The sequence below is a fragment of the Mustela erminea genome, chromosome X (genome assembly GCF_009829155.1).
Source record: "Mustela erminea isolate mMusErm1 chromosome X, mMusErm1.Pri, whole genome shotgun sequence".
NCBI classification, from domain to species: Eukaryota; Metazoa; Chordata; class Mammalia; order Carnivora; family Mustelidae; genus Mustela; species Mustela erminea.
This window is the reverse complement of record NC_045635.1, coordinates 27294107-27320297: the sequence shown is the minus strand read 5'-3', so window position 1 is coordinate 27320297 and position 26191 is coordinate 27294107. Positions and strand designations below refer to the sequence as shown.

At 38.6% G+C, this 26191-nt stretch overlaps 1 protein-coding gene across 6 annotated transcripts in view; it reads left to right on the top strand.

The window, feature by feature from the left end:
• Positions 1 to 26191, top strand: part of DMD (dystrophin) — a 2094983-nt gene that overhangs the window by 1393590 nt on the left and 675202 nt on the right. For all 6 annotated transcript variants that reach the window (XM_032330377.1, XM_032330378.1, XM_032330375.1 and 3 more), the window contains 2 exons: positions 7855 to 7956; positions 18706 to 18814. In XM_032330377.1, the coding sequence (XP_032186268.1) occupies positions 7855 to 7956; positions 18706 to 18814 (211 nt within the window). The remainder of the gene's footprint in view (positions 1 to 7854; positions 7957 to 18705; positions 18815 to 26191) is intronic.

Here is a 26191-nt window from a genome sequence, read left to right as displayed (position 1 = left end):
GAGTTAGCACATTACATGGCAAGGGACAAATTCAGTCCACCACCTGATTTTGTACATAAAGTGTTATTGGAATACAGTCATGCTCATTTGTTTGCATTACCTCTGTTTGCTTTCACGCTGCACTGGTGACAGTCAGGTATGACAGGAACCATATGGCCTATAAAGTCTAAGGATTTACTGTCTGGCCCCTTATAGAAAATGTTTGTGGAGACCTGCTCTAAGGTCTAACTATAAATTGTTTGACTGTCTCTATGAGTCTGTAGGAGGAGATAAAAGGCAAAATATGATTCTCATGTTTTATCCTTAAAAATAACTACCTCTATAATTATACTGTACTCCTGAAGATTTGAGAGCCATAAATCCCAAGAGCAGCCATTTCTCTAGATCAGTGGTTGGCTAACTTTTTTCCAGAAAGGATCAGAAAGGGAAAGTTTTCGAATGTACCTTAGGATTTATGGGCCATATGGTGTCTGTTGAAAATAATCATTTCATGCCAGGATCAGAACTTAGGGAGCTGGGCTTAAAAGCCCATAGTCTTTACTGCTAAGGACTTAGGAACGTAGTAAAACCTGGGGAGCACCACTTTCAGTAAATGACTCTGGTTAAAGTATTGCTTTAAGCAGATCAGAGATTTAGTTCTCATTCCAAAACTGTATTTATATAGAGTTTCAGAGTAAGTCTATCAGGTTTCCACAAGCAAGTACTTCCTTCCAAACACTGTGGCTTCAACTAACTCCCATGGGAATTTGCTTGTAACTACTCTCTCTTCTCTACATCCCTCCAGTTTAATCTTCACCAGCAGCCAGAATGATGTTAAAAAATCAGTCCAATAACAGCACTCCCGTGTTGAAAACACTCTTGTGGTTCCTAATCTCTGTCAGAGTAACAGTCAACGTCCTCACACAGTTGCCCTGCAGGGCTTACGCTTCCCAACCTCTCTGGTCTGCTTCCTGCTATTCTCCCCTTGCTTGCCAGGTTCCACTCACCCAGGCTTCCTTATTTTTTTACTGAACATGCCAGACACAGTGCTGCCCCCGGGCCTTTGCGCTCATGGTTTCCTCTGCATGCATCAGTCTTCCCTGAGATAGCCCCTTGATTCATTCTTTCACTTCCAACTAATCTTTTGATCAAAGACCAGCTTCTCAGTGAGACTTTTCCCTCTAAACCTTCTCAGATGTGCCCCTCCCATCCTTCCTTAGCCCACACATATATCTATGTCTACCTGATGCTTTGTTGTTGTTGTTTTTTTCTCTTTAGCACTTTTCACGCTCTGAGGTACCATAATTTATATATTGTTGTTCATCATTGCCATTAGAAGGCAAGCTTCATGAGGACATGAAAATTTTTTCTGTTTCATTCACTGTTAAATATCCATTGCCTAAGCTCTTTATAACATAAGAGGTATTCTTATATTTAGTCAGTATTTATTGAATGAATTAATGCATTGGGGTTTTGTTGGTAAGATTACTTTTGTCAGAATAATTCTTTGCATAGGGTGCCTGGGTGGCTCAGTGGGTTAAAGCCTCTGCCTTCCACTCAGGTCATGATCCCAGTGGGATCGAGCCCCACATTGGGCTCTCTGCTCAGCAGAGAGCCTGATCCCCCCCCCCCTGCCTGCCTCTCTGCCTACTTGTGATCTCTGTCTGTCAAATAAATAAATAAGATCTTTTAATAAAATAAAAAGAATAAGTCTATGCAAAAGACTCTGAAATCCCTTCTTCATGAGTGTAGGGCTTCTAAGTGTGGCTTCTGAATATCAGTCTCATTACTTGATGGTCACATCTGTGTCCACTCTATTATTAGCCTTGAACAGTCCAAGTAGGTACCTTCGTAGATTATATCTTCTTGGTTTTATAACACTTGCCACTTTAAAACAAATCAATATTGCATTATACTTTGTATATTTGGACAGATTATTTTTGAAATCCATAAATCTCTAAATCAGAAAAAAGCCTCCCTTTGGTGGGCTGCCCTTGATTAGCTCTGAATGGAAAGAGAGAATCTGTCATTCTTTGTCAATCAGCTAGGCACATACTTGACAGCTTGCAGTTACAGAGAAGGAGAGCCACGTTGCCGTGGTCTCACAAACCTAATTGTAGATAAATAAAAGAACAGTCACCCAGTATGAGGGGAAAGAGAAAGAAATGCAACAGCACAATGTTGTGTTTTTCCATCCATCAGCCTTCATTTGTCAGAGTCTGCCTGACATTGTAGGCCAGAGAAGTCAGGCTCTAACACAATATTGATTCCATTCCATTTTTCGTTTCTTGCTACCCTTTTTAGCAAACAGTTTGTATGTGGAATGAGAGATGGTGCAGCCGAAATATGTGACCAGGGTACATTTATTTTAAAGGCTTACTTTGGTTTTTCATTCTGGGAACCCATATATTTGTTTGACTGTTTCAATATAATGTTGTAATTGTTAGCTCTTGCTGCAGTAACAAATAGTCCTAAATCTCAGTGACTTATAACAACAAACATTCATTACGCTTGTGTCTGTAGATCAACTGCATCTTTACTTCACACTGTGGATCACAATCGTGGATCTGCTTCAAATGTCATCTTATTGCAAAACCCAGGCTGAAAGAGCAACTCCCATATGGTACATTATTCTCTCATGGTAGAAGACAGGAAATGGGGGTTCTAGCTGATGTTGTATTGTCTTTAAAGTCCCAGCTTATAACTGTCAAACAGTCTCCTCTGCTCACAGTTCATTGGTCAAAAACTAAGGCACATGGTAAAGACCAAAATCAGTGAGGAGGAAAGTGCACTCATGCACAGCGTAGCCATGTTTATAGGGTCAGTGAATAATAATGAAGTAATAAACCGATTGTAGCATTCACCAACATCTTGGAATTCCCATGTTTCAAATATACGCTTTTTTACATTTCACCTTCTCTGAAATTGAGATGTATTTCATAATGGTGTCTACAAAATCTGATTTTTTAACTTTCTTAGTTCATAAAATGATAGTGGTTCTTAGAATCCATGATATCTTAGAGCTCATAAAAAAAATTGTTTATTGTGGGGATTGACAAAATAGCCAAATGGCAGGAAATACTCCATAAAACACCAAGGTAATGGTCTTTAAGTTTGCTAAGGAAAATGTTGTCATTTTTATCTTGAATTTCTTTTTCTTTTCAATAGCCACATACTTATCTCATTCACACCAGCTTATTTGAATGAAAAACCATGCATTAGTAGTAAATCTTTTATCTGTCCATTCATATATATTCATTTTAAAACTTCAATTCAAATACAAAGTATGATTCATTCAAAACCCTTTTGTGAGGTCTCCACTAAGGTTCTGAGGGTAGTGGAAGAGATCCTTCTTTCCTGGTTCTTGCCTTCTACTCCTGTACCATTTCTTCCCTTTTCCCTGCATGGGATCACCATGCTGCCTCCAGCTCCTGTCTTTGCAAATCCCAGATTTCCCCTTGCAGTACCTAATACCATCTTTTCCTTTTGTCAGCCTGGTGCATAAGCTCTCTGTGTTCCAAGCCTTCACTCAAGCCTTTCTTCAGCTGTGAGGCTGACCCCCACCCTCTTGTTGTCCCTCAAACACAGAACTCACCAGTTCTTTCTCTACGCCCCACTGTACATTGTATTTTCCTGGCTGTTCTGACTATTCCCTTGTAAGTTTAATATATGATCATTTGTCTTTATCCCTTACAAAGGACTGTGTTATGCCCTGTAGTATTCACAGTTGCCAGCCAAGACTTTAAAATATAGTAAATACTGGGGCACCTGGGTGGCTCAGTGGGTTAAGCCGCTGCCTTCGGCTCAGGTCATGATCTCAGAATCCTGGGATCAAGCCCCACATCGGGCTCTCTGCTCTGCGGGGAGTCTGTTTCCTCCTCTCTCTCTGCCTGCCTCTCTGCCTACTTGTGATCTCTGTCTGTCAAATAAATAAATAAAATCTTTAAAAAAATATAGTAAATACTCATTCCATGTTTGTCAAATGAACAAAGAATGAGTGAATGTTGAAACATATGTGAGAAGCTGTTTATAGCCTCCTTATATGGTGATATATAGCATACCATATATACCTATTATTCATGTGTTATGAGGCTAGCAATAGGTAAAATGAATGGAGAAGCCATTAAAAATTTTAAAAAAGTAAAACAGGGCAAAATATCTCTCTGTTACACTTTCCTTAGGGCAACTTTCTAGTTAAAAAAAAAAAAACAAATGTGCATAATCAGCTTAAGATGAAATTAGAAATCCAACATTGACTATCAATTTTTAGCAAATATAAGTGTGTATTAATTTGCATCAGAATTCCTGCTTTCCCCCTCACAGGTGTTGTCGAGTCTTTTTTCTTCACTAACCTTTGATTTGTGACTCATCAGATCAAGAACTCCCCAATAAGAATAATACTGTTTCATAAGAAATAACTAAGACCAAAGTTGCTTAGAATGTCACTCCATTTGGAAAATATGTAAGAGCTAGCTTTTAAAATACACCATGATATTCTCCTAGTGATTATTAATGAAGGATTTCTCTCTATTCTCTAATTGCTACAAAATATTTTCTTAAAATTATGCCTCCTGGTGAGCAGTCTTACACTGTAGGGGATATATTAAGAATAAGGCAGGGGCAAAAACCTAAATGGAAAGGTGCTTTTATTAGAGGTGAGGGTTTTTTGTTTTTGTTTTTGTTGTTGTTGAAATTCTATGAAGACTTTCTTGTCTGAATGTTCTTTGAAGTCTAACACTTTCTACTTAGAAAAACTGGCCACTATAATTAGCTGTGTTTCCATTTTAGTGTGACCTCCTTCACCTTATCTTAAATCATATAGAGATATAAGGCCATTTGTGAGATAAGAGGTTTACTCAAACCAATTCTCTGACCTGGATATCATCAGTTGGACAATCATAAACCCACAGAGAGACACCCTTGGTGCATTTTAAAGGCTACAGAAGAATTTATTCCTTTTCCATGGGAAGAGACGGGATTTTCCCTCACTTGCACCCTAAAAGGATATTACAGAATGTACTGGAATTAAAGAGGAAGAGAAAAAAATAGCATGGTATTAAGAGATACTAATGTCAATTTTAGAACATATACACACACAGTATACACAGCCAAGGGAGGGATATAATGGACATTTAGTAGCATACGTTTCCTGGTTACAATTTCAGTTCTGCCACTTGCAGACCATGTGGCTTTGGACAACTGACCTAATCTCCCTCAGTCTCAGCATCTGTAAAATTACGTAATACCCTTTTTGTGGGAGTGTTAAGTATGAGGAAAAAAAATGTATGAAACACACACTGTTTGACACATCATAAACTGTTAACAACTTTGGTTTGTAAATATTGTTACAGCAGTTAATATCATTATAGCAGTTTCTTGACATTTTCAGCACAGCTAAGGATTGTAGCAGCCTTTTTTTTTTTTTTTTAACTTTTGTGTGGTCCCATGCTTTGGCTGGGGTTTTCTGCTCTGCTGTGCTTTTCAATTTCTCTGTGTCAAGCATTGCATGTAGAGATATCAACATTTTTTTAAATTTAGTTCACTTACATTTCCATTTTCTCAGGATGATCATCAGCTTTGTATAATGTATTTTTCTCACACTAAAGAAAAATACACTAAAGAGTATTTTAAGTGAACTTAATTGGATTTACTACACTTGACCCTTCAAGCAATAATATTTGACCATGAACAACTGACCTACCTTTTATCTACTAAATTCACACCACAGATAAATGCAGTGAGGTAAATTGTAGAATTTTATTTTCACAAATGGACTTTGTGAAGTGATTTAACAAAGGTACATGTAATTAGAGATCAGGTTCTCCAAAACATTGCCCGGAAATAACAACAAAGAATTTAGAGCTGAGCATGATTCTTTTGCCATTGTTCTGTTTCTGTGGGACTAAGGGTAAATCTCATCCAGGTACTTAAACTCTTCATTATTTCATTGAAGGACAAAGAGATGACATTAGCGGTGATAGAAGGACATGCTAATAGGAAACATTTCTATAAAGGGAAATGATGTGACTTTGCAGTGCTCATTCATCAGAGGACTAAATCTGGGGCTAACCTGATGGTCTGAAGAGGGAATATCTTACCTTCTGCAAACCAGGGACATTTCACAAGGTGTGCCAACTTTTCCTCAGTTCATCTAGCAAGGACCTGCTTCAGATTTGGCTCTAAGTAGTATCTGAGCTGCCCTAATGTCAGCCTTGATGTTGTTCGTGTTCATTTGCCAATGAAAATTTCATGAATTAGAAAGCATTTATTTCCTAAGGGAATTCCTTGTGATAAAAAAATGCAGTCTCCTAACTCTATGTGCCAGAGTCTTCTGAATAGTAGCACCAATGCTTTGCAATCTTCAGAACTATTTGGGATTGCAGAAGAGGGGTAAGGAGAGAAAGATGTTAGTGTTCATCATTTGGCTGCATACCTGAAATATCAGTAGAATTATTGACTATTTGTGACCATTTTTGGAAGGTATAGTATTTCTACTGGGTGTGCATATTAGAGTTTTCGAAGAAGAAATACCCAATTCTCACAAAGTCCATGCTGAATTTGAACTCGTTACCAGCTCCCAAGATTTTTTTTTAAATAACTTCTAGAATTTTTTATGGTTCAGAAAGCTCTCATAATATTAGGTCCTGTTTTCCTCCATAAATACTGTTCCTCAAGGTGGTGTGAGCCTCTACATGTTGCACGTATACCCATCAAGTCACAGGGCTAGTCTTATGTTATAGAGCCCCCCTTCCACTGGCATTTATTATTAAAAAAAAAAAAGAAAGAAATAATCCTCTTCACGAGTGTGTGCTGAACACATATTACTGTAAGCACCCTGTGTGCCCTATAAGTTATAGTAATTTGGGTTCAGAGGACTCCCTGCTCTGATGGGCTGAGAGAAAGATACAAACGGAGTATATAAGAGAAGCAGTGGCATGAAGACACGTACACACAGCAGTGCTGGGAGGCTCCAGGGTAGGAGAGGGAGAAAGGGAGATACGGGTTAATCAGGAGTTGCTATCTGGGAAGATTGCGCAGGCCTGACTGACGCTTGACATTGATTAATCAATATTCTATCCTAGTGTTTAACAAGTGTTCCATCCAAAAAGTCTTCTGTAATATTTAACTTCACTTCCTTCAGCTTCAATTTATGCACATTTCTTTTATTCTCTCCTCAATGAGCTAGACAGAAGCCAATAACAGAGCACTTTATATTCATATCGAAAGAGGTTTTTGTTTGTTTGTTTGGTCATTCTTCAGTCTTCTGTAGACTAAGGGAAAACAAACATTTTTTTCTAAATAATTAAAGCATTCCTCAAAAGGCCTATTTAATTTGACTGCTTAATAATTAATAAGCCTTGACATGGTGCTTTAAGTGTTTACTCTTTGGAAAGAAACTTAATCTTAACAATCATGTGGGAAGAATTATTTGGTTTTATTTCAAAGCTAAATTTTGGATCCAAAGCCCAAAAGAATCCCGTTAAAATAAGAAGTTTGTAAAATAAAATGAACATTAGGATTACTGGGATTATTGAAGCTAACAATAGCATTTATCCATATCAATCATATTCGTAAGTCCTATTTCTCATTATTGCATTTGAGGTTTTTTTTTTTTGAAAAAGTTAATGTATGACTTTCTATTTAATAGTATTAGAGTAGAATTCAAGGAGATTTGGGATAAATATTTTCAACTTCACTGTGTTCCACAATGGCCTCTATTTCTTTTCTCTGCACTAAAGCTACTTTTTTGTGCCCCGATATGCCATGCAGAAATTGATCCACAATACATGTGGAGCCTCCAAGGGTTTATTTAAATTTAGTAATTTTATTGCTAACTGTGAAGTTAATCTGCACTGTATGTGTTCTTTTCCCCAGGAAATTGAAGTAGCAGTTCAAGGTAAACAGCCGGATGTGGAAAGGATTTTGTCTAAAGGGCAGCATTTGTACAAGGAAAAACCAGCCACTCAGCCAGTGAAGGTAATGAAGCAACCTCTAGCAATATCCATTACCTCATAATGGGTTATGCTTCCCCTGTTCTACATTTGCCATTGACGTGGTCTATTTATAATCAATGAAATAACTTGTAAAGAAATATTGTCCATACCGCAATAGCAGAGGCTGAGCTGTCTTTTTGATCAACATATCCTATTTATATATTGTGATCTTAAGGCTATTAACAAGTCATTGCATTAAAGGACTCATTTCTGTCCTGGTGTGCTGCCATCAATACAGAAAGTAGTCCTACCTTCAAGGTAGATTAAATTCTTTGAGGCTTTATTGCTTTGCTTGCCAGCCTTGATGCTTTTCATATTGTTTGGCTTAATTCAAATCAAGCTACTGCATCATACTGTCTGTCTCCAACAGCTGTAAAGAATCACAATATGGTCTGTGACCTTTCTTTTCTTTGTGACACTCTTCTTATGAAAGAGGAAAATCGGCATTCAGGCTTTAGTACTTTATTGGGTCAAGAATTTTTACTGATATGTCATGTAATTCCTACTCTCTTTGGTAAAAAGCTGGTCTGGGAGAAAGCTTTCTCCTTCTTTCCTTTCCTTGCATACATTTTGAAGTCTGGGATACATTTATTCACAGATTATGACATGAGGAGAGAAATGGAGAGCCAGCTCAGTTTTCAAAAAATAGCTAATCAATGGCTTCCATTTGCAAATGAGAGTTCGGTGATAAATAGATGTTAGGTATAGGTTACCTTATTTTCTCTACCTGATCAAAATCATAATGGGTTCCATTATGATGGAGGTTCCCGAGAGCCGGGAATGGTGGCTGTTTATTGATCAGTCCTGGTTTCTCTAGGTAACGTTACAGGCTGAGATTTAGTGAGCCTCGCCCTCATGTTTAAAACTGCTCTAAAACAATGCAGGTCAATAACCTCATTATATAGAACTAGTTTGTCCTTGCAAACAACATTATCATGACTTAGACTCTGTCTCTAAGGTCACTGCTGAAGCTTGGCCCAAGCTTCATTTCTAGAAAATTGTTTGTTTTTCTTAGAGTTTATAAGGGGCCGTTCTTTAGGTAAAGTTTTAGTCTAAACATATGCTGTCCAAACACCAGATGCTAAAAGGCACAGATTTATGTGTAAAAACTGATAGACACTTATTCAAGAATAATTTGTTGCCATCCCTAATATCCATCGTCATCATCATCATCATCATCATCATCATTTGCAAACCGTTTCAAGCCTGGTATGATAATTTTCATGGAGCAACACTGTGTTCAGTGTTTAGATTGGGGAGCTGGTGAAAGTCCTGAAAGCAGCAAACTTCAGGGTTTCTGCTGATGCTCCAAAGAAAGTCGGTCCCAAAGCGGACACTTCCCTTGGTTAACAGAGTGATGCTGATAGTAAGCAAGAAAACAAACAAATGGACTATTCCGGAGGTCTACTATGTCTACTCTTGTTTGCTTTTCAAAGCGTTGGTACAGAGTTTGGCACAATTGTTACAGATTAGAGATACGCACTGAAATTGTCTTTCACTTCTCTGCCTTTGTTCAAAAATAACGGAGGGAAAATTCTTAATTGAAAGTCAAGGAGAGGGCGCCTGGGTGGCTCAGTGGGTTAAGCCGCTGCCTTCGGCTCAGGTCATGATCTCAGGGTCCTGGGATCGAGGCCCGCATCGGGCTCTCTGCTCAGCAGGGAGCCTGCTTCCCTCTCTGTCTCTCTGCTTGCCTCTCCATCTACTTGTTATTTCTCTCTGTCAAATAAATAAATAAATCTTTAAAAAAAAAAAAAAGAAAGTCAAGGAGATTTTTGTCTTCATTGTATGTAAAAATCCAAGAAGTTGATGCTAACTTATCATACCTCCCACTCAAGCCTTCAACTTCTGGGCCACTTGGAGATCAGAACCATCTGAGTGAGCATTATCTACTTTCTGCCTTCCTTTTAGTGATATGAAAGGGGAATTAGCTTTCTGAAATAAAAGGAAGAGCAAGGAGGTGCAAACTTCCCTTCTCATCTGAGTGAGCACTCTCTTTCCTTCTGGTCTCTCTCTCTCTACTTCCACATTTCCTTTTAAGTCAGCTCATTTCGGAGAAGTAGAACTTAAATGAAAACTCATTCCTGTTCTACCGTGTATCCCTTGGATTTGGAGGAGAATCAACATATCAAGTTGATAGAGGCAGAAGGCAAGATTGTCTTGGGAGAGTGGGGGTGTAGAGAAATAGTTGATTCACATGCAACACTTCAGATGGACTTTGTCCTTGGAAATACCTGAAGATGTGATGGGATTTGTAGGAGCCCGAAACACTAGAGGCTCAGTAAACACCTCATAGTTCAGAATACAGAACCCAGCACAAAAAGGCGACAAGCCTGTCGGGACTGTATAAATCTCTGCATGGATCAAAACCCTCTTTTCCCAGATCAAGGGATGATTTTTCAGAAGGGTGATCTATTGCTCTGAAAATACATAAATAAAGCCCCCTTTGAATTTTCATTTCATATATCCAAATTTAAAAATTATGCTACTCCTACTACATTTTCTCCTTAACTTCCAGATTTCTCACCCCTTCATAGATGGGAAAGGAGGGTCTGAGTAGCCTGCAGCATATTTTCAGGAAAAAAGTTTGGAAATGATAAGTTATGAAGAAGAAAGTGATATTCTTAAAGAAAATGAAAACTCTTCATGATATATACATATATATATGTACATATACATATACATACACACACATATACACACACACAAATAAGATCTAGTGTTTATTTTTTTAAAGATTTAATTTATTTATTTGACAGACAGAGATCACAAGTAGGCAGAGAGTCAGGCAGAGAGAGACAGGGGAAAGCAGGCTCCCCGTTGAGCAGAGAGCCCGATGCGGGGCTTGATCCCGGAACCCTGAGATCACGACCTGAGCTGAAGGCAGAGGCTTGACCCACTGAGCCACCAGGTGCCCCACGATCTAGTGTTTAAGTGGATAATTCATATGTCCTGCACTTACAGACATTCTAATTGAGGATGTAGCAGAGCATGAGTCTGTTTCTTAAGAAACTGACAGTTGGCGTGTCCACATGTTGCCTCAGACAGCCTGTCTGTCTGGCTCTGATGTTCCCTCCCAGGCTGAGTTCTCTTTTGAGTTTTTTTTTTCCCCCTTTTCCTTAGCTTCATCAACTTCTCTTGGATTTCTTTAATGTTCACAGATAGTAAATTTTTAGTTTCCTTTTTTGTCATCCCCGACTAACCCATTTCTTCCTTATTTTCTTTGAGAATTTCCCGTATTGTTACAGATGATTCTACTAATGACACAAATATAGCACTCGATCTCTGATGCAAAATTACTGGACTTTTTTTTATAATAATGTGACAGAAGAAATACGCATTCTTTTTTTTAAAAAATATTTTATTTATTTATTTGACAGAGAGAGAGAGATCACAAGTAGGCAGAGAGGCAGGCAGAGAGAGAGGGGAGAAGCTGGCATCTTGCTGAGCAGAGAGCCTGATGCGGGACTCGATCTCAGGACCCTGAGATCATGACCTGAACTGAAGGCAGAGGCTTAACCCACTGAGCCACTCAGGTGCCCCCAGAAATACGCATTCTTTTTTTTTTAATTTATTTTTTTATTTATTTTCAGCATAACAGTATTCATTATTTTTGCACCACACCCAGTGCTCCATGCAATCCACACCCAGTGCTCCATGCAATCCGTGCCCTCTATAATACCCACCACCTGGTACTCCAACCTCCCACCCCTCCCCCGCCACTTCAAACCCCTCAGATTATTTTTTAGAGTCCATAGTCTCTCATGATTCACCTCCCCTTCCAATTTCCCCCAACTCCCTTCTCCTCTCTATCTCCCCATGTCCTCCATGCTATTTGTTATGCTCCACAAATAAGTGAAACCATATGATAATTGACTCTCTCTGCTTGACTTATTTCACTCAGCATAATCTCTTCCAGTCCTGTCCATGTTGATACAAAAGTTGGGTATTCGTCCTTTCTGATGGAGGCATAATACTCCATTGTGTATATGGACCACATCTTCCTTATCCATTCGTCCGTTGAAGGGCATTCTGGTTCTTATTTTGCTTTCTGTCTCCTTTTACTCTCTCCCCGCTACACATGCACACACATACATATACACATGCAGTTTTATTTCATTTGATTTGTATAAGGTTCCTTCATCTTTAGAAACTGTAGATGGGTTAGATAAATTAGATAAATTGTTAACAATTTTGCTTAAGTTATCCCTTTGGTAATAATATTTTATGATAATGCTGCTGATGGAATCTTTTCTAATACATTCCACTTTCTACAGAGTAATTTTGCAGTTTAAAAGCAGCAATAACATCAGCCATCAGTAACAACAATATTGACAACCACCAAAAAAAAAAAAAAAAAGGCAGTTGTTATTTTGTTCTTAAGGTTTTTTTTTTTTTAACTCTCTTTTGAACTAAAGCAGTTAGAAGACAGTTTCTTCTATTGATACTTATTCCTTAACTCAACTTTTGACATTACTCTTTCTATTAAAATGTTTTCCATGTGTGTATGTATTTTATACTTATATCACCTTCTGTGTATCAGAAGTGAGAGCACTAAAGAATTTTAAAATGTCTTGGTGACTTGCTGAAGTGATGAGATGAAACCAGCTGGTTTGCTTTGCTACCATTTTAGATTATAAAAACAAAATCTGGCTACCAAGAATCTAATGATATATGTTACTAACATTCTTGAATTCTTTTTAAATGTAACAAAAAAATGTAAGGTGTTTGGGGCCTTCTGGATTTGGTCATAGTGTTCCACCCCAACGTTTAACACAAAATAATTGCTGTAGACAAATGGTCAAGAGGGTAATTATTATCTTCCAGGCATCATCTCCTCAAATAGTAGCTGCAGAATGACAGCGTCATTAGTCATTTTCAATTAAAGTCAATCACAACCAGGGATGTTTCATTTTCCCAGCTGTTTTTTTGTTAATTAACTAGATTAAGCTTGTTTTTTCCCCAACAAGTTTGTTCTACTGCTAATATCAACATCAAACATTTCTAAGAACTTCCTTAGGGTTTATTTGTTTGCCTGATTATTTTTAATACATTACTCACAACACAATTAGAAGAAAAACCTGAAGATTTTTAGATGGTATAGCAGGTTGAGTGATATCTAATTGGTCAAAATCTTGCCTAATGAAATATTATACTTACAACAGTATTTGGCTTTTATACATATTCTGTCAGGCACATGATCTAGTTTACCTGGTGTAATTTTTCTATAACATCAAAAATCAATAGGAAAACAAGATTTATAATAGATTTTTGAGCAATTTATGAACACTTAAAAAGGAGGATGAGATTGCAAATGTCGAATTTACCTAATATCTTAATTGAGCAGCATTCCCATATTTTAAATCTCATTTTACAGAATAACTCTCTTATTAGAAATACTGCTTTCGCTGTATTATATTTTATAAAACAGTTTCACTCACACTCTTCATATGTATATTCCAGAATTCTAGATCTCACCATCTTCCTTCTAAGCTATCTATGAAATGGATGGTACTGTTTGAATCCCTGTATGATACCATTTAGGTGTCCATCCAAAGAGTACTATGAACATACCTATAGTCAAATAGTTAGGATTTTTAGCTTACCACAGCAAGGGAGAAATCTCTCCAGGGAGACTCCGGGACATCTCAGTAAGAGGGGGTTAGAAAGAGCTGCTTCTGGGATTTGGTTGGCTAGAGGATTCTAAAGAGGGATTAGGGAAACGGAAGCCATTTGGATTAGATGCTGTCAACAGAGTCAATGTGGTGATTGGGTACCTTTAATAATAATTTCTATCTAGAAGGTGAGGGAATTGAAGCAGGGCAGACCTGTCACTGTTGAAGAAGTAGCAGTGCTTTATATTAGTCCTTCTTGTGGTGGCAGAGTGGCCTCATCTCTGCACTGTTGAAACATGGCCCTGGGGTGGCGTCGTCTGTGTGTAGTTTATTTTCTGTGACTGTTCTTTATGTTCAGTCAGGGCCATCACACCTAGCAAACTGCCATTTACCAAAAGGGCCATTTTTTACTTCCTCAGTGTTATCGCTGGAATTTTTATCCCCATGCTCACTGTGCATTCAAAAGATATTAGGAGAGAGAATCTTTTCATTTTTCTTAGACATGTATTTTTTTTAATCTCTCCATCAGAGTCCTTATTATTTTGCTTTCTTAAACTGTCTTTAAAAGATTTGTTTACAGTGGTCTTCACCACTGGTAAGTGTGAGGTTATACCCCAGGAATAATTGCTAATGGTTTACCAACTTCCTTCACCTTTTAAAAAATTATTATTAACCAATTCTGTTAGGTGACTTCTATAAGCATCCCAGATTTCCATCTCTTGAGGTTACTGCAAGCTACTATGCAGCTTCTTTTGTTCGCAATAATAACAAATGAGACAGAAAAGACATCAAGGGGGCTCTGACAATATGAACGGACTTTTTTCTGAGGAAATACTTGGAAGGAAAGTCTCAATTAAGGCTTACTCAGTAGCTCCTGCTGGAACTGGGCAAGATCATTTAGAGATTTGAATTTCACTCCTGGCCCTCAGTTCTGTTATTTGCATTTATAAAGACAGACATAGAGAGATAGATGTCTCAGTTACAACATTCACATGCATGTCTGTGTACATAGCGCTGTGGGTGGATTCAGTTATTTATTTTGCCGATGTTAATTTCTTGCCAGATATTGACATAGGAGAAACATGTAAGATTTTAAAAGCCCAAACTCACTGTATTCCATTTTAAATGAAAAAAGGAAAGCTGTACTCAGAAATCATTTTTCTTATGATTAATTTCTGCTCTTGGTGAAGAATAAATTTCACACTGTTTGAGATAATTGTCTTAACATTAAATGATTATATCCAAGCAGCTTATATACCATGGAACATAATGCTCAGCTCCAAAGCTCCCCTCTAATGAAACTCAGTTTACCATTTTTTAAAAATTGCTCTCCAAGTTTCTCCCTCTGGGTAAAATAAGAATCCCCTGTGATTGTCGATTTTTGAGGGGCTCTTGTGGGGAAAGTCCGGGGTCTACAATTTACTTAGCATATTCAAAATTTTTAAATTCTGGAAATCTTATCCAAGAATAGGACTTGTTCATTATTATCCCACTCATTTCATATTTAAAGATTTTGAAATTTAGTCATGTTTTTCATTCCCTTATATCCGGTTAAAGGGTGTTAACATGATAAAGAAATCATTACCTTCTATAGATTTGTATTGAGCCCTGCTTCAAGTTCATTATGTGAGGAATGCGGCATGAGTTGCTGCAGCCAAACATGTTTTCCTACCTAAAAGGAGTTGATGGCCTAATGGCAAAGACAGCAGTGTAGAAAATTTGGGCACTTGCCAGAGTTCCAAAAAGCCAAACCAAACCAGACCAACAAATAAAGCTTCCATAATATATACATCATCGAGTTCAACTTTGAAGTATGTGTGAAACTTGAAGAAGTTGTGAGAATGTTTTTGTTACCAGCTGAATCAAAATTTATTGCTAATCATTACGAAAGTTGGGGGAATATACAATTCTGAGCTTACTGCATTTTTGACACTGAACAGTGTCCTCAGATGTTTGTGGTACATCAGGGCACTCCTTCATTTTTCTAAATTTCTGCATTTGAAATTATAGTAGCACATTTACCCATCTGAAAAGAACAGTGGGCAAGATAACATTTGAATAAATGAATGGACTGTTCCAAATGTATATATTAATAAAAGGGAACTGAATATATAAACATGTTGTTTTATGATAACCAAAACCTTGTCCTTCATGCATTGAAATATTTTTATTTTAATGTTTTAATGAAAATTTTTATTGACCATCTTGTGCTTTGGTTCATTAAGTAGTGCATAATAACTAACCAACAATTTTATAGTACTTTGCAGTTCACACAGTTCTTTTCTCATAAAATATCTCATTTAGTTTCTCCAACAAAACTATGAGTTAGGTGGTGGTGTTATATCCACGTTTCAAGGATGATAAATCTGATTGACCTGTCTGATTTGTCACTGATGACATAAGTTGTAGCAATGAGTTAAGACAGAAATCTGGGACTTCTAATTCTAAAACACAATGGAATTGAAGCTTTTCTTTATTTTTAGAGGTCGTTATAAATATCATATACCGTTCTGTTTTATTATACATTGATACACATGGAATATGATGTTTAATACAGATCACTGTTTATTCAGTTGAGAGCCAGATGAAGTAGTTGATTTTGCTTTTAGAAGCCAGATTGTAAGATAAATACATATCTTTAAATATTAGAAGCAAACTCAATGCAGTGAGATGTTTACACTGTGAGAAGAAAGTTGAACCTAAGGCAACTGTAGGAACAGAAAGCTCCCATCTCTCCTTCGCCCCTCTGGAGCCATATGCTCATTGAGTAAAAGAGTAGGCAGATCCCAGCAATATTGAAATCAATCTTTAATCTCTCAATCAAGATTGAAATCAATCTTTAATCTTTCTCTCAGCACATGAAAGTGACTTCCTATAATTCAAATGATGTATGATGAGACCTCAACATATGTTGCCCTGTTACCCTTCCACAAATGACCAAGACCTCTACATTTTCTCAATATCTGCTTTTAGGTTTATTATCTCCTCCCTGTTATCTGTTGCTACTTTTTGGTATCAACATAGTTATTCTTAATATTCTATCCTTATGAAGTCACTGCAACTTTGCAAGGGAATCAGGAGACAAAATCTGTATTAATTTATTAGCTTTTTATAATATTTAATTCTCAGCATTTAACTCTGAGGTCAGAATGGAAAAATATCTTCCACATGACATGACTTTCACTGGTAGCATTCTTCATCGATCAGAGGTGTTGTTTATTTCCTTTTGGAGTCAGGGCTTATGTTTCAGTAATAAAGAGTTATATTCACTGATGTGATAATAAATGTTTCACAACATGCACTGTGGACTAAAAAAAATTAAAAGCTCTGGTTTGCTGTCATGTCAGACCCAATAGACATGAGGAACCTCAAGAGCATAGATGATATAAATTAGGAAGTGATGAATTTTTAGTATTTGTTTTAGGACTTATTCCCTTGGCAGCTTTTCTTAATTAGGATTTCTTAAGAGAATAAAATGCTACAGAAAATGACTGAAAGGCCTATTTTCTTATTTCTTTTAAGGATGGTGCATATCTAGTCCATTGTTGATGCTTAGATAACTCATTAGGTATATTGATCACCTTAGGCTTTGGTTCTGGACAATCAGCCTCAGCTAGAAAATTGTTGGAAGTGCAAGCTCTTTGTTCCCACCCAAGATCTACTGAATCTAGAAATCTGGGGCTCAGACCTAGGTCTCAGTGGTTTCACATGGCCTTCAGGTGACTCTGCTGATCCCGAAGTATGAGAACTGCTGCTCCAGGGCATTAGGATTAATTCTCTCCTCCCTGCAGCCCCAATCCATTGAAAAGGTTTTCCCTAGGACCTTAGACTCCTTTGCTTCCATTCAGCAGAAAAGGTAGAGAAGCCTCACACATTCTTTAAAAGCCTGATCCTAGACCCCATGTATATTATTTCTGTTCACATTCTACAGGCGATAAGTAACCATATGGCTAAACCACTGGTGTACTAGAGTCAACTCATATCTGCTCCTGAGGGTCTTCTGTCAAATTTTCAGGCAGTTTGTGAGCCACTTGACATCTTGGTAAAGTAAAACTGGCTATGGTGGGAGCATTGACACCACAGAAATTGGCAAACATGAAAATTAGGATTTTTTTATTTTGTTATTTTATTATTTAGTTATTTATTTATTTTGTCAGAGTCAGTTGTTAAACACATACCAGCATGTTGCTGGTCACATATAGGCTTGATGACTTCATGGGGAGCCCTGCAGCTGAAATGACACTTTAGAAATGTCCTGCTCTGAGCAAAATGGGCTGAGACTTTATTTTTTATTTTTTTTAAGATTTTATTTATTTATTTGACAGAGAGAGATCACAAGTAAGCAGAGAGGCAGGCAGAGAGAGAGAGGAAGAGAAGCAGGCTCCCTGCTGAGCAGAAAGCCCGATGCGGAACTTGATCCCAGGACCCTGAGATAATGACCTGAGCTGAAGGCAGCGGCTTAACCCACTGAGCCACCCAGGCGTCCTGGGCTGAGCCTTTATACCCTCACCTTAATTGGTCACGGAATGAGGGCTCCCTGGAGAGGGCACACTCTTGCCCAAGGCAGCTCTCTGCAGCTGAGAGAGTCCCTGAAGGACCACTGCCATCTTTTCCATCATTTAGGACAATCATCCTTCCTTGAAGTGAACTCTGAGTGTCATATCCCTATGTGTACCCCAGCCTCTCCCTTTAAGAGGTTCTAATATAATTGACCTGGGGTGATTTGGGGCATTACAGTATTTTCTGATGTTCTCTGGATAATTCTTGTATGCAGTCACACTAGATACTCTTCAAAAGGGTGAAGGCAATTGCTGAGATGACAATGTTTTTTGTTTGCGTTTGTTTTCCATTCATTAAGGTTTACACTCTACTTCCTTTAAATGAAATTGTGCCTGGAGCAAGAGTCTGAATGCAGCAAACAATCAATAAATGTTTGTAGGGTGGTTGGCTTAAAATAACTGTAACACCTTTGAAAGGAAATCTACCTAGAACAATTAATTTAGAAGAAAAGTACAATAGAAATACAATAATGTATCCACAAAATGAATTAATAACAACATGAATTAAGTTATCTTTAAGATGTTAATCAAATAAATAACATGTATCCTTTTCTATTAAAGAGAAAGTTGGAAGATCTGAGCTCTGATTGGAAGGCAGTGATCCACTTACTTCAAGAGCTGAGAGCAAAGCAGCCTGGCCCAGCTCCTGGACTGACCACTGTCGGAGCCCGTAAGTATACCGAATCATGTGCTCTCTGGCTGCAGCCATTTATTCAAAAACATGACAGTGAGGTGATCTCTGGACATAAGGGAAAATCTGCAATTATAAAAATAGGAATAAGCTTTAGTGTTATTTACTGTGCAAAATGCCTTACAGTTATGTTCCTTGGAAATGGGCTCTGATTCAGAATGCAGGATGACAAAAGTATATTGGGATATGTTCTCTAGAGCTACATCTATGACAAAGAAGGGTACAAGGGAGTGGACAGTAGAAGAGGCTGAAGGGTCATCTGATTGTAATAGTGGTCTCAGCCACTTCCTCGGGAGCCTGAGATCTGGGCTGGCTCCAAAGGCTCTCTGGAAGGGCAATAAGAGGGATAGCTTTTGTATTCCTCCACCAGCCAGTCTTTGCCCATTTCAGGGCCACCTAGTGGGGTGAAAGGGAAACCTTGAAAGAGTTTTTCTGGGGCCAAAGGTAATCCCTAATAAGGAATACCAGTAACAACCAATACTCCCAGCAGCAGGGATGGGTGTTGTTCATGAAGAGGGGATCAGGGTGAGGTACCTGAGTACCAACTAATGCTAGATTTGTGTGGATTCCATCTCCGTGTCTGTCTCAATGAATGCTCCATCATTTGGACAATATTCTTCCAATAGGCCGATACAAATTGCTGAAACCACAGGAATGCACGTGGTCCTCCTGGTACACAAATCCCCCCCTCCCCTTTGGAGAACAACTTTAAGAGCTCTTTCATGTTTGGTTCTAGAAAAAGAAAACTACACCATGACTATCACAAGCAGAACTGGGTTGGAATGTTTCTTCATTTAGCCCAAGCTTTGACTTTTGTTTTTCTTGATATTTTCAGTTTATTTTTCTTCACTTTTTATTCATTTGTTAATGGAAGGTATGCATAAAATCCTGTGGCAGTGTTCATGCTGGCTTTGGATCTCAGGGGAAAGAAGCCAGAAAACTTGGCTGTGCCAATTCTGTAATTAGAACTAAAAACATCGTGGGGGGTTGTTGTTTGGTTTTTTTGCCTTGTCTGTTTTTCAAAGATCAAATGATTTAAGTATTAAAGCGTGGTGACTTGTTCTTCAGGCAAAGTTTATTTTTATTTTGTATCAAGTAGAAATAAAGCACACTGGCAGTATCATAACCACGGGAGCACACTGATAGTTCAATAGAAGGCATATATAACATTTGGGTTAAAAGAGGTCATAGAATCTAGGGACAGTGTTTCTCATGTGCCCCCTTGGGTTTCTGAGCACTCATCAGAGTTCCCTTTCATGATATTGGAAACTTGAAAAAGATGTGCAAGCATTCTTGTTTTGCTTTTGTTTTGTTTTGTTTTGTTTTGTCAATCTGGGACACTAAAATTGCTATGTCAAGGTTTATATTCAAGTAATTATATCAGGTTTATTTCTTTTTATGACCTATAATTTTTGGTTCCCTCAGTACATATGCATAGCTTGTTCCTATATAATCATTTATTGGCATTTGTTCTCTAGCTTTCTCTGTTATGTTCAGCCTCACTCTGTAACTCTTTAAAAAGATTGGGCTCCAATAATTTGTTTATAGTTTTGTTGAATTCTGAATGTTTCTGCTCCTACTTAAACCACTTTTCACATGGTAGGAAGCTTGTAAAGTGAGGGCACCAAAATCTATTAAATCTGTAAAGTAACTAAATGTAACAATAATGTTTGTAATGGAAAGTACATTCCAAATTCCAGTTTGAATTTACTAACAACATAGGTAATTTATTCACTTGAGAAGTATTTATTGAGTAATTTTTATGTATTGGGCATCATACTAGGTGCTGAAAATAATAAATCAAATAATGTAGTCTCTCTGTTCATGAAACATGTGCTCTGACTGGGAGAGAAAAATAATGAGCTAACAAAGACGAAAATAGATAAACTATCTCAATACTGCCAGGTATTCCAGAGTGTAGTCTATAGATTGACATCAGATGGGCACTTGCTAGAAATGCAGAATCTCGGGCCCTACCCCAGACCCAGTGAATCAGAATCTGCGTTTTAATAGGCTTCCCAGGTGATTCAGTGTGCACACTGAAGTTTGAGAAATGCAGTTAAGGAGAACAGAAGACCAGGGTAGGAGAGAAAGGGAATGCAAATGAAGACATGATCATAGTTTGGTCAGAAAGCTTCACTACTAAGAATATTTGTGGACATCAGAAAGCTGATGAAAGTGAGGAGGTGAGCCATGCATTTATCTGGAGGAAACTATTCTAGTAGGCACAGAGAGAACAGCCCAAGCAAAGGCCTTGAAGTGGAGCAAGATGGGAGAATATCAAAAAAGACCAGTGATACCAGAGCAGAGGCGTGGGTACACGTGGCTAAAGCAGTGGTTAACAGCACCTTGCTCCACTCCGGCTCTACTTCCTTCTCCCCCACCTAAGAGCCCCACCTCCCCCTCCTCCCTCCACACTGCCACCAGTAGGCAGAGTCTGGGAATGCCCTCAAGCTCCAAGCCACAGGGGGAGCTGGTGGGGTTGGGATCAGAGCTGGAGAAGAACTGAGGGACAGAAATTTTCTCAAAAGCAGGGGCTTTTCTTCCCCTCTAGCAAACTGACACAAAGCTGGGATTAAAGCAAAAATGTGAAATGCACAGTTGAATGAAAAGCATCAGTAAGGAGGCTGGTAGATCCAGAGTTGCTTTTATTCAAATAGAGCATTCTTTCTTTAGTGTGGTGGTTTAAACATCAGAATTAAGAATTATCGGGCGCCTGGGTGGCTCAGTGGGTTAAGCCGCTGCCTTTGGCTCAGGTCATGATCTCAGGGTCCTGGGATCGAGTCCCGCATCGGGCTCTCTGCTCAGCAGAAGGCCTGCTTCCCTTCCTCTCTCTCTGCCTGCCTCTCCATCTACTTGTGATTTCTCTCTGTCAAATAAATAAATAAAATCTTTAAAAAAAAAAAAGAAGAATTATTTATATTATCTATGTTCCTGACTTACAGAAAGTTAATCAGGAATAAATACAATATAGAAAAGGAGAATCTATTTTGTAGACTGCTTGGTATATATGATTATTTTCTCATGGACTATGTTGTAACACAATATACTTTTAGAACTCATCATAGCAAGTTTTCTCCAGTGCACTTCTACAATGCAAAAAGCAATACAATATCGCTTTTCCATATATGCCTTCATCCTCAAAATAATTGCAAAATACATAAACGCACCGTTTTTATAAGGTGAGTATCCCAAAGCTTGGAGAGGAAAATAGCTAGATTAAGATCACACAGCTGGGAAGAAACAGAGCCAGGATTCCAATCCAAGTGTGTCAGGCTCCAAAGCCTATGTTTTATTTTGTTTTGTTTTGTTTTGTTTTGCTGTGCCTTGCACTATCTCTCTGTCCAAGAAGCTAATGGAAATTCTAGATATGGAAGCAGCTAGCCAGTAGTTAATGTTATTTAACTCAATCTTGAATGTATGAGGAAAAGAAGTGAGATATGTTGCTGTGATTTTTCTACTTAAGGAGTAGAAAAAATCAATTTATTCTGTTTGAATTTCTTAGAACTATAGAACTCTGAATCTGGAATAGTCATTGAAATTTTCATCTGGCTGGATATTTTTATTCGTGGAAACTGAGGCCCTGAGGGCTTTTTGAAAAATAATAAACTAAGCTCCTGTATGGTTGCCTACTTAAATTATATAATATGATAAGGTGGTCCTGCCTGAGCCATATAAATAGTTTCAATTTATAAGATAAATAGGCATGCTGGAGAAAAAAAAAAAACTTTTTTAGAGTCACTGTTGCTTGGATACCTGAGTGTATCAGTTACCTATCTCTGCATAAAAACACCGCAAATGTAATGGCCTAATACAAGAGGTATTTACCTGCTCATGATTCTGTGGGCCTCCAGTTTGGGTTGTGATGAGCCGGATGGTGATACTTAAGGTCTTGCTAGGGGTTCGGTCATGTTCCTGCAGTTCTCTAGCCCCTCAACAGGAGCTAGAGGTTGGAAATAGACTCACTCAAATATCTGATATCCAGGGGCACCTGGCCGGTGTTGGGGGGGGGGGGCTCAGTCGGTTAAGCATCTGTCTTCAGCTCAAGTCACAGTCCCAAGGTCCTGGGATTGAGCTGCGTGTTGGGCTCCCTGCTCAGTAGGGAGCCTACTTCTCCCTTTCCTTCTGCCCCTTCCCCCACTTGTGCTTTCTCTCTCAATGTCTGTCTCTCTCTTTCTCTTAAATAATAAATAAAATCTTTTAAAAAATTATCTGCTAGCCAGCTGTTCACTGGAGAACCTTGGTTCTTCATGAGGCCTCTCCTCCTCCAGTAGGTTGGACTGGGCTTTCATTATATGGCATCCTCAGGACAGTATTAAAAGGGTAATAGTGGGAGCACCAAGATTTCTTGATACTTAGACTCTGAAATTCATACATCACTTCTGCTTCATTCTGTTGGCAGAGCAAGTTGTAAAGCCAGGCCAGACTTGGGGAGTGGAGAGATACACCATCTCTTGAAAGAAGAGCTGCAATGTCATTGCAAAGGGGCTGTATACATGGATGGGAGACATTACTGGGGTCCTCTTTTCACTCATTATTACATTGGGGAAAGGGGGGAAAGCCAAGATAATTGCATTGGTCTGTATCATATTCATAGCCCTATATCAATGGTTCTTGAGCTTTACCTTCATGAAAACCACCATTTCTCATTACAGCACACATTGTTAGGCTTCGATTCCAGAGTTACTGAGTCAGGAGATCTGGGGTGAGGCCTCAGAGGTTGCGTCTCTCAAAAGTCCCCAGGTGGTGCCACTACTACTGGTTCTGGGACTGTGCTTTCAGAACTACTACCATGGGCCTGAGTGGTGACAGTTCATCTGTGCACCTGTGTGCGGTGTGGAGTGGCATTTGACTGAGATCCAGCGCTGAGGATGCCAGAGGGAACTCCATGCTATTTCAGCACCACCACTTCTCTTCCTACCCCTCAAAACTCTGTAGCTTGAAAGTTCAGGAAGATGGACAGAGCACTAAGCCCAGGCAGTACTGGCCTAGCCAAGCAGCTCAGACATCAGGGAGGAGAATAGCCATGCTTATACAGAGCTCCCTGAGAAACTCTAGGGAACATTTAGGTAGATAGGACTTTGTATGGGACTGAAGGACTGCATGGCAGATGGAGGCAAAAAGCCAGCAAATCTGGTTATAAATGTCAATGCGAATCCTTTCTTATCTGCAAGCTGCTGGGGCTGAGAATGTTCGCATTCCACAATACCCAATTTAGCAGTTTTGAAATAAATTGCATATAGAACATACTAATGTGAAGACTCCAAGTCAGGATATTGGAGTTCTTCAAGTGTCCCAGGATAATAAATGTGAAATGAATGACCATTGTATACATAGACACATAGAAATGCCCGTTAATAGAGGTTTCTAGTTGATTAAACACTGGTAAAACCCTCCCTTCCTGTAATTAATTTTGGAGAGAGCAAGTCTCAAGTGTAATCACAAAAGTACTGCATTAGAGGTCAAGAAGCCTAAATTCTAATCTCACTTGTGCTACCAACTTTTTGTAAAGAGCCAGAGAGTAAATATTTTCAGCTTTGGGGGTCATGTAATCAACTTTGTCATTATATATTCAAAGCAGCTATACCGCAGACAATACGTAAATAAACAGACATGAGCATAGTCCATTAACACTTTATTTCCAGAAACCCAATGGAGGCACGTTGCTTGCTCTAATCCCCTCAGCACTAGTCCTCCCTATAAACCCCAAGGCTTCTAATTTCAAGTACCTGTGACTCTGCCCAGGCACTCTGTTCCACAGAAGCTCACCCACTTGCAAAGCAGGTTAGAAGTGCTGGGGAGAAGACATCCCTGGAACAGCATTCAACCACCCATTTACAGGAAGGGATGCATAAAAATCTCATCTTCACTTCTTGGGTAGGACCACTCCAGAGCATGTTCTAAACCACAGGTCTCCAGTGGGTTGAGCCACCATTGCCCACAGTGATAACCTGTTCATTAGCTTGCCTTGTGTAGACTTTCTTCCCATTCTTCTTCATTTCTTTACTCTTCCAACACAGCTTTCTGGTATCTTATACCAGTGAAACTACTTGTACTCAAATCCCTACTCCAGGGGAAACTAAATTAACACAACAGGTCTTAGAATTTGTGCCATTGTTCTACCTTTTGAATGAATTGTGTTGTGATTTCCATTTTGCAGTTGAGAAAATCAAGGGTGAGAAAGATTAAATAATTTGTCCAAAGCTATAAAGCTAGTAAGCGTTGGAGTGGATATTCAGAGTTAGGTCTCTGTGATTTCAAAGTTGATGCTATTAATCAGAACACCATATCTCAAGCAGTGATTCATTTATCTTCATTCAAATTTTTAAAGGCTATATTTAAATATCAAATACTCACATAGAAGGTTATTTATACACTTACTATTTGAACTTCACTTGCCTCTCTAGAGTTGAATTAAAGCATTCCAAAGATACTTCAGTAATACTTTAAATATCTAGGCAGTTCGATAAAAGCATGAGGTTAATTGGAACCTAAATGTAATCTCAGCATACCATTTATTTAATTTACATTGTGATAAAATAGTTTATTATGAAAATGCCCTTTATTTATCTGCAATGATCATGTCTTAAGGAAGGAAGCTGTCAGGTCTCACCTTCTTACTCCCCATTTGAGTTCCCATCATTCTCCAAAACACAAGGAGGAGGGGCTCCTTGCTGACTTAGTCCCTACAGCATGCGACTCTTGATCTCAGGGTCAAGTATTCAGTGAGGGCCACCCATATCCTTTCCTGGTTTCTGTTTCCCCATTGTTGACTCTGCTTGCACTGTACCTTTAGGCCACATCAGTTCCAGTGGATCCAAGGCTTTCTCTGCCTCATGAACTGATGATCACTCTACTGAAAACACCTAGGTACATATATACATACAGTCATCAGCTTTATAATTAAAACCTCTAAATTTTAAAAATGTTCTCAAGTCTAATATACTAAGAGTAAGATTTTGTACCAAGATTTTGTACCTAATCAATTATGGTAATGGTAAAAGAAATTTATTTTAGACCCTCCTCAAGATAGTTCAAAACTCTGAGCAATTACAGAGGCCCTCCAACTCTTGGCAGCAGTATATTAATTAATCAATTAAATCATATTTGTTTGCATCAGTGAGATGAGGGTGAACAAGGGTACTCGAAATACACTGAGATGTGTCACACTGTATAAGGGGAGGTGACAGCAGGAAACTCTGCTGGGAAGGCCTTAGTATTGCTTACACTGATCTGAAAAAAGTCCTTCTAATGCAAGCAAGTGGGAGTCCCTGGTCCCAAGCCAGGTTCTTTGACAAAGTTCCCCGGTTAACAGGGTAGATACAACAGTGCTATTAATATGCAAGATGGCGATAG